Here is a 9,227-nt window from a genome sequence, read left to right as displayed (position 1 = left end):
CGTCCACGTTAGCATTTGAAAGAGAAAAATAATTTTTTTTTCCCCGGTTCAATTCTAAACCGCCATTTCAACTGGTGGTTTAAATTTAAACAAAACCGCCAATTGAATTGGCGGTTTATGTCACAAAACCGCGCGGTTTGAAGATTACTATGTAGAAGTTTACACTTAAATGAACCGCCATCTCAATTAACGGTTCATTTAAGTGTAAACCGCCATCTCTGTACAACCGCTATTTGAATTGGCGGTTTTGCGGTGATCGATTAAAAGAAATTAGACCGGTTTTCTTACTGACGTGGACGGTAGAGTGGAAAATAACTACAAATGTGACGTATTTTGGAAATTTACGGATCTTCAAGCAATATTGAAGAAAATCGTTATTTGTCTTGTGCCTGTAATTAGTATTAATCACTCTTACTCAAACTCTATTCTAATTACATAATTTTTTAGGGAAAAACTCTGATCTAATTATTATAGTCAGCAAGAGCTCAAATCAACCCATAATATTTACATTATACACAATACACCCACCACAAAGAGGAAATAAAGGGCTTAAACCTAAACTGTAATTATACAACCATAAACCATTTCAAACCGGATTAAATAAACTAAAGCCGTTTGACTTTGTACAATTATGTTGTCATCACCAGCATTGATCCGTCTCCCAATTTCGCCGGGGAACCCGACAGAAAGACGACGTCGGAGATGCCGATAATCCTGGGAACGGTCTCTCCGTCGGCAGGGGAATTTGCGACAATTTCTGATCATAGTCGGCGCGTTTGTCGGGGTCAGATAATACGGTGTAAGCGGCGTGAACTCTCATGAAATCGTCGGGGGACTTTATCTCTCCTCGGGTGGCGGCGTCAGGGTGGCAGGATCTCGCGAGTCTTCGATACGCCGCCCTGATCTCCTCGTAGGTTGCACCGATCGAGATCTCCAATACCTCGTAGAATGAACTGGAAGCGGTTTCCGGCGAAGCCGTAGCAGCAACGGCGTAAAAGCGTCGGAATCTGACAGTTTCCGGTGAAGGAGAGAAGTTTCCGGCAAGGCGTTTGGAAGATTTCAGTTGGACGGAGGTGAATGAGGAAGAGGAGAGAGGAAATGAGAGCATTGGATGGTTGGAACTTGGAAAGGTAGTTTTGGGTGAGAACTGAGAAGTGGTACAACGGGTATTCGTGGGGGCGCATTTTTGGTACAAATAAGGGCGATATTATTTACATCATTTATATTTTAACAATTTAAGGATAGATTTGTTTTAGTCGTGAGTCATGTTTGACAATAATGTTCCCCACTGGTTATCCGGCCAAACTACTTTCGCCGTTAGAATCTTCTAAATTTTTCTAATGTATAAGAAAAATACATATTCATGTATAGTCTTGTTTGAAAAATTCTTGTGTGGACTTGGTCTACACTAATTTTATTGTGCACCTAAATATCACACGTGTCAACTAATAACTTTACCCACCTTCATGTTACCTCTCACACTCTCGGTCTCTCACCTCACTTGCCCGGTTGGAGGTTGCCCCTCTTTCGTCATTATCTCGCTCTCTGTATCTCCTCAATTGTTGAACAAAAATTTCTAAGCAAATTCAATGAAGAAAATCCGATTGAAAATCTTGATTTGAACTCATCAAATCGAAGGGTGTAATTTGCGTTAGTGCTTGCAAAGAATTTTGGAAAATAACGAAAGACATTCAAGATATCACAAATTCACGGTATAATTACCATAAATCGTCTTCGATTTGAAACCCTAATTTCCTATGTTTCGATCTCCAGGTATGATATCTTCCCTCCTTTTCCTCTTGTGGTTCATTTGATTTCGTTGTTTGTTCTTCAATTAAATTTAATTTTGGGGTTTTTTTTATTCATTTTTCTAAAATCAATTATATCAATATTTTGTGATTGATCTTTTGCCGATTATGGTGTTACTTTACTTAAATTTTGATGAATTTAACTAAGTGATTTCCAGATCTTGTGATATTTGATTCTTTTGGGCATGTTTGTATTTGGTTTACTTTTTTGTTCAATTTCCACAGTTCAGGTAGACTTATCATTCAACTAAATGATATAAATCCGCCCTCCTATATTTTCTTATTTGGCCAGTAAATTAGTATAATGGTCGCATTTAAGTGTTTTGTAGGGAGCAGGACCATTTTCACAGGGACAGTTGATGTAGTAGTATTTGGCTTTTTGTTAGGTGTCCCATCTATGAGTGTATGCTTCTAGAGTTCTAGGTGTTGTGGGTTAACCTGGGAAACAGAGAACAACTATTGTTGTTGCTATTGCTGCATTACCTAGAGCTCATGTTTTCAAGTGTACATCGTGTACCGAATAAGAGCTGGATCAACTTTAATAGGAGCTTGTAGTGCCAACTATATATGTTTGCAAGATAGCCTCCAACTGACTTATGATATATGTACTCATTTCAAATCCGGTGCTTCCTTAACTGAATAACTGGTTACATAAAATTGCACATTATCAGATTTCTGTATTTCCCCCTTTTAGTTGAGATGAAACACCATTTCAGAGACAGTTGATGTAGTGTTTGGCTTTTTGTTAGGTGCTTGTTTGTGAGTGTGCTTCTTTGATGCACTATGCAACAAATAAAGGTGACTATACTTATAAACTAAAACACTATAGAGAAATTAGATGATATTGAGCAATTGGAGTTTGATTTTTTGTATGTCCTTCATTCCCATGGTTCTGAATTTGTCTAGCAGATAATATGACTCTGAATAATATGGCATCTTAAATCAGTGCTTGGATTTCGGTGAAGCATCAAGTATTTTGAAATAACAGGAAGATAGAATGGGATGAAGCCTAACTATATACCCTTGCTGTATGTTTATCTGTTCATGAAGGATGGTGTGACAATGTTGATTCTGTAGAACAAATACAATCTAAGTTGCTCAAAAGGCAGGAAGCTGCTGCTAAGCGCATAAGCCTATTAGCTCAACTGGTCGAGCACTTTGTATTGGTACTTCAAACCAATACAAAGAGGATGTAGGTTCAAATCCTACATAGGCTATTTATTTCATATAGTTACATATTTACTCAATCCATTTTAGTAGTAACCCTCTAAGTTACCTTTTTTTTAACTATGGTGACATATGTTTAATATATAGTAACCCTTCTTTATAACATATACAAGTAGTTACTCTTTTAGATCCAATGACTCTTTATAACATATAGTGACCCTTTTTGACGCATAGTGCCCCTTTTTGAATTGTATCCTTCTTTAAATTGTAGTTGCCTTTTTTTAAATATATAGTGACCCTTTTTGACATATAGTGTCCTTTTTTGAAATATATACTTCATTTATGTTTAGTTACCCTTTTTAACATATAGTGACCTTTCCATTTACTTTGTGAAAGGAACAAAATAACAAGAACCAAAGTTCAATGGCTTGATAGTCTATGTAGGATTCGAACCTACACCATTATGCAATTGCATAATAGCTCTACCAGTTGAGCTTAATAGACTTTCAGTTATAAATTCATTTTCATTAACAAAATGGACAGATTAGCTCGTCCAGGTATATACTTGAACAAAATAGAAAATGGACGACAATGATGCAAAAATATGGGATTTTGGTATTGCAGAGTATCCAACCCTTTGGCAAATGTGATATGATGTAAGTGAAATTTCAAGAAGGGTGAACTTACCAGGAGCAACTGTGCTTCTTTTTCCATGTTACACCCAAACACCTTAGTTGCTCGCTGGAATAGAAGAACCTGGTTAGTGATCTTGTGCCTTACTTCAGGTGTTGGAAGCAATTTCTCCAAAACATTGAAGACGTCTTCTTTTATAGCAACCAGGAACTTGACTTCAGGGTTATACTGGATACAGGGATTTAAAAATGCTCCAGCTGAATGTAATGATGTATGAAGTTGGTTATGCCACCCACTGTCCACTATATCTAAGAATGTCTTGCACTTGCTCTCGTCCATAATATAATATGTTCGTATTAACTCTTTGGCCTTTGTCATCAGCTCATAGATGAACCCTACTTCAGGTTTACCATCAGCTACTTCCATCAGATTTCTTAGAAATGGTTCAGAAACATCAATACATTCTTCAACTGCTCTCCAGAATTTATTATCATCCAAAATCACTGCACGGGATATGCTCTGTTGTTTGTTCGCACAAGCAAATGTAACAGAATACTCAGGACTATTGACCATAAGTTTAAAAGTAACTTAAATTCTTTTTAATATATACCTCATACATTAATCACTTTGTAACTAATACAGAGTACTTCTCAAGGCAGGGAACATGATCCAAATTCTTACTAATTGAAACTCATTTTCACTTACTAATACATATTTTACCCCCAAATCCTCCATCCTCAAAACCATGTCCCCAATTCACATGTTACACATTGTACAATGATTCTTTTCTATTCTTAGTGACCCTTAAACAAACAAAACACCTCTTTCTTGATATAGTCACCCTTTTTTGAATTATAGTCACCCTTTTCTATTATTTTCTATGCATATACTGACAATTATAGATCAATAATTACCATCTAAATGACAAATAAAATTTTACATATATGGACCATAGTAATAGGACATAAGCATATGCATAATCCCATAAAATCCGCAGCTGCTGCAGTAGCAGCTAAGCTTACTGCTTCTACTACTTCCGCTGAGATGCATTAACTCAAGCATATGTGTTGATAGAGAGAAAATTAAGATTCATGAACCATCCAAAATCCATAAGCCCAACAAAATTAAATCGGGAATGCTAAGTATAGAACACACAAGATTCAATCTATTACGGCATACAAGTATATAGTGACCCTTTTGGTTGAATAGGCACCCTTAAAACTGAAATTTTGTTTCAAATTTTAAATTGTAGACATAGTAACTGTAATTGGACGAAAGTAACCTTTACGAAAAAGAAACAGAAAGCATAGAATATTTCATAAACCCAACTACCACAATAACATACAACATAGACATGAATGGCCTAGGATAGGATTGTTCAACTTTAAGCTAGTGAACAAATAGCAGTTAAAGCACACATATAAAGATTAAAGAACATGAACTCCACAAGTCAACACAGACAATACTATATAACAAATAAAGGATACTATGTACTAAAAAAAGCGATAATGAGATGAACTAACTTACATCTCTGCACCAACCTTCATCATAACAATATCACCAACTTGGGTAGCAACATCACCTTGAACCAGGGCACCATCACCACATCGCTTGCGCTTTGTCGTAGAAACAACCATGGCATCATCACCAACAAACATTATGGCCTCTACCGGAACCTTCAACACGTTTTCCATCTTCTTCATAGTGGATTGTCTGGTTCATTTATTTGTGACTGAACAACTGCTGGTTTCGTAGCCACTACTTTTTTTTGGTCTTCTGAACTCCTTTCTTAGGCTGCACACGCCAAGATTTGATCCACCTCGTTTTATCAAAATTGCCTTCGGTGTTCTGATCATTATTAGGAAGGACTTTAGTTTCCCCATAGCCATTACTTGTATCTCCGATATTATCTACACAAAACATGAATATAAATCAGTGTTGCATAATAAACAATCCAAAACACCACTCTACTACATATAGTGACCATTACAGATATTATAGTAACCCACATGATTATAACAGTTACAATTTCCTCACTTCTACACATGAAGACTTAAAATAGTAGCATAGTTACCTTTAAATTGTGAATGTTGACAACGACTAGTATCTTATCAGACAAATAAACCGCAATATCAGCAAAAACTGCATAGAAACCCTAATTTTGATATTTAGGAAAATCAAACCCTAATTCGTGGCCACAACTCTTCAAATCAAGCAAAATAAACAACAAGAACTCTTATCAGACCAATAAACTGCAAAAATCAGCAGAAAATGCATAGAAACCCTAATTTTGAAAATTAGTAAAATCAAACCCTAATTCGTGGCCAGAAAACTTCAAATCAAGCAAAAATTATAAAAAAAACCTCTAGTATAAACAACAAGAACATCAATTGAGAAAATATAAACACAAAAATACATGAAACAACAAATAAACATCGCGCAAATTGAGCAAAAATCAGCGAACTGAAGGTAAAGGAATTACAAAAAAACTTGAAGATGAAAAACAGACCTGAATTTTCGTTGCGAGTAACTTCACAATGGAGACCTCTTCGACCTCCAACCGAAGAACCTCCCCTAGTTTTGGTGGCACTGTTCAGAGAGGAGAGAGAAAATGGAGCTTGAAATTGAGGAGAGAAATTAAAGGAACAGACTATAGGCAAGTAGAAGAAAGTTACAGAAGCTCGAGATGATGCATTAAAGAAGACCTGCGATGAAGCTCGTGTGAGTGAGAGGAGAGAGAAAAGAAGAATCTCGCGTGAATGAGGAGAGAGAAAAGATCGAGTGAATGAGAAGAGAGAAAGAGCTGAAACAAAATTAATTTGGCGCGTTTTCATTCACACGTGTGAATGAAAAAGGTAAGAAGAGAAGCTTACTCTTCTGGGCTTGGTTCACAGTAATTTTAGGTGGACTAGGTTTATTTAAGAGTTTTACGTCTTGTTTAGTCTGTTTCAACGAATACTTTAATAATATTAACAATTTTATACTTTTTATATTAAAATAATATAAGATGTATATTGACGAACATAAAAGTAAAAAAAAAATATTATTAAAGAACCAAGGAAGTACAATTATCAGATACCATCGTAAAAAGGTTTTATACTATGTATACCATAAGAAAGTTTTATACTCCCTTCGTCCCTGAATAATCGCACCGCTTTCCTTATAAAGCCATCCGGGATTATTCGCATCGTTTCCATAAATGACAAACTTTTATTAATATATGCTCATCCATAGACCGCTACTCCTTGAAAAAAAAACCATTAAAAAGTGAGTCATTTCTCACTACCCCTTCAAAAAGTTGACCCATTTCCCACTATATATATTTTAAAAGAATACTCTACTATCAACTACCATCTAATTAAATAATAAGTCAATTACATTGCATTAAATTTTGTGTCAATCAATACCACCAAGCTGGAAAGTTAAGCGGTTTCCCAAAACTTTTTCCCTCTAGGGTTGGCTTTAGGGTTTTCTCTTGGGAGGGTGTAACGCCCCGACCTTGAAATCACTTATTAAGGAATAGTTAGCAGCGGAATTAACTTAATTGCTGTAACTCCCTTTTAGGAATTACAAGGCAACTATCAATCATAAGCTGTTAAACTTCCAAAATAAAAACATAATAATCCTTTTGAAATCCTTAATAAAAGTACGTAACTTAATCAAGAATTTTTACTTAAACTTGTTACAACTTAACAATAGCTTAGGTGAACATTGTTATAGTGAAATCCTCGCCACTACTCGTTTCTGTGGTCCCCAACAGTACCTAAAACGGAAAACAAAACGGTGAGCCGAAAACTCAGTAACGAGTTACCCTAGCATCGTAACATCATTTCGAAACATCATTTCAGGAATTTCAGGAACATTATTTCAGGAATATTATTTCAGGAACATCATTTCATTAACCTTTTTCTTTTTAACAGTATTATTCTGGTCGTCAGGACTTTACAAGAAAACATGGTAGGACGTCTCCTACGAACAGGGGAAGACAGTGCTTCATAAGAGGGGGAGACAGTGCTCCATAACAGGGGAAGCCAATGCTTCATATCAGGGGGAACCTTGGTTCCATATCAGGGGAAGCCAGTGCTTCTTATCAGGGGAACCTTGGTTCCATATCAGGGGAAGCCAATGCTTCTTATCAGGGGGAACCTTGGTTCCATATCAGAGGAAGCCAGTGCTTCTTATCAGGGGGAGCCTGGGCTCCATATCAGGGGAACTTGACCAGTTCTTACACTTTCATTTATCATGTTTACATTTATTTTAATTGAAGATTAATCAGGAAAATCTCATTCAATCAGGATAGTTCAGTAAAACCATTAAATCTCGTTATTTCATAAAATCATTTCTTTAAGGAATAATAATTCATTAAATCAATACTTTGCATAAAGCTGCATTATCGTAAATCAATTCAATCAAAACATACTTGTAATCCCGCAAATCATAAAACATCATTATAAAACATCAATCATTCGTAACATCATTCGTACATAAATACATTTCGAAGGGATTGCGGGTACTAGCAATAACCGTTACCTCATTTCCACGATTTGCTAAGCCTTTCGTTGGTTCGTTCTTCCTGAGCTCCGAAGTTCGATTTCTTTAAAGAAATTTATTGAATTAATAATTAAAAAGATAAATAATATAAAAGCTATTGTTCTTTAAAATCATATTTCTATTTAAATGAACTATATTACTAAAACTCATCATTTAAAATCAAATTATACAAGTACGTAAATACTGAACTTTGTTTCAAAAAGAATTATTTAGCATTAGCAATTTAGCATTGGTATAAAAGTTTTAGTTCCAAGAAATTTGATTTGAAGCTTACCCAAAATATGTAGTGGACTAGTGGGCCATCAAATAAATAGAATGGGCTGCCTTAAATAAGGAAACCAAAGTTCCAACCAAATTAGAACTTGGTTCCTGATTGTTTGTTTCAACGGGAAGGGGCAAAAGGAGAAGAACAAGAGGAAGTGCAGATGTGCAGTACGTGGTGCACGACTGGGCGGTTGGTCGGCGGTTCGCGACTAGAGGAGGGAGGCGTGGAAGAAAGGGCATGCCAGAACGGCGGCGCGGTGGCTGAGCCCGGAGGAGAGATGGGCACGGTGAGAGAGGAAAGCATGGAGGACGAGTGAGAAGGAGAAAGAGGGGCGGGAGTGGTCGTTGATGGTTAACGGTTTCAGAAGCAGTGGTGACCGGAGAAGGAGTCAGGTCGGAGGGGGTGGTCTGCCGTCGGTGAGTCTGCCGGCGGCAGTCAGTGGTGGTGGCGGCGGCGTTGGTTGGTGGTGGTTATGGTGGTCAAAGTTTTGAATTTATTTTAAGAGGGATTTTCAATGGTAATTGAGAAATTAAAAATTGAAATAAAATTTTTATTGTTTGTTTGATTTTGCAGATTCTGTACATGTTTAGGAGCTATATATAGCAATGGCATTGATCAAGTTACGTGATTGATGATCCAAATTGGAAGAATTTAGATGACAAATGTAAGAAAATAGAGAAAAGTATTGATGAGTAATGAAATTTAGTGACTTTAGGTGAGTGAATCAGCAAGCCTAAAGTTTATAGATGTAATAGATGGCAAGCTCCATGGCTGCCAAATGCTCATGTTTATACGGCAGAGAA

At 36.4% G+C, this 9,227-nt stretch overlaps 2 protein-coding genes across 3 annotated transcripts; both read right to left on the bottom strand.

Moving 5' to 3' along the window:
- Positions 1-465: 465 nt before the first annotated feature.
- On the bottom strand, positions 466-1,235 carry LOC110803625 (chaperone protein dnaJ 11, chloroplastic). Its single transcript, XM_022009147.2, has one exon. The coding sequence runs from the start codon at positions 1,106-1,108 to the stop codon at positions 641-643; it is 468 nt and encodes a 155-aa protein (XP_021864839.1). The 5' UTR covers positions 1,109-1,235; the 3' UTR covers positions 466-640.
- A 2,228-nt stretch (positions 1,236-3,463) lies between these two features.
- LOC130469120 (uncharacterized) lies at positions 3,464-6,376 on the bottom strand. Of its 2 annotated transcripts, none has more exons than XM_056838090.1 (3): positions 6,118-6,376; positions 5,150-5,518; positions 3,464-4,127 (listed from the first exon to the last, which is right to left on the bottom strand). In XM_056838090.1, the coding sequence occupies exons 2-3, from the start codon at positions 5,309-5,311 to the stop codon at positions 3,486-3,488; spliced, it is 804 nt and encodes a 267-aa protein (XP_056694068.1). In that variant the 5' UTR covers positions 5,312-5,518; positions 6,118-6,376; the 3' UTR covers positions 3,464-3,485. The 2 variants fall into 2 exon arrangements, 1 of the variants encoding a protein (XP_056694068.1); XR_008929493.1 differs by having other exon boundaries at positions 3,465-4,127; positions 5,136-5,518.
- Between the last annotated feature and the right edge of the window lie 2,851 nt (positions 6,377-9,227).

Source organism: Spinacia oleracea, chromosome 3 (assembly GCF_020520425.1).
Source record: "Spinacia oleracea cultivar Varoflay chromosome 3, BTI_SOV_V1, whole genome shotgun sequence".
Lineage (NCBI taxonomy): Eukaryota > Viridiplantae > Streptophyta > Magnoliopsida > Caryophyllales > Amaranthaceae > Spinacia > Spinacia oleracea.
Note: the sequence above shows the minus strand (reverse complement) of the source record. Positions and strands in the feature narration are given on the sequence as shown.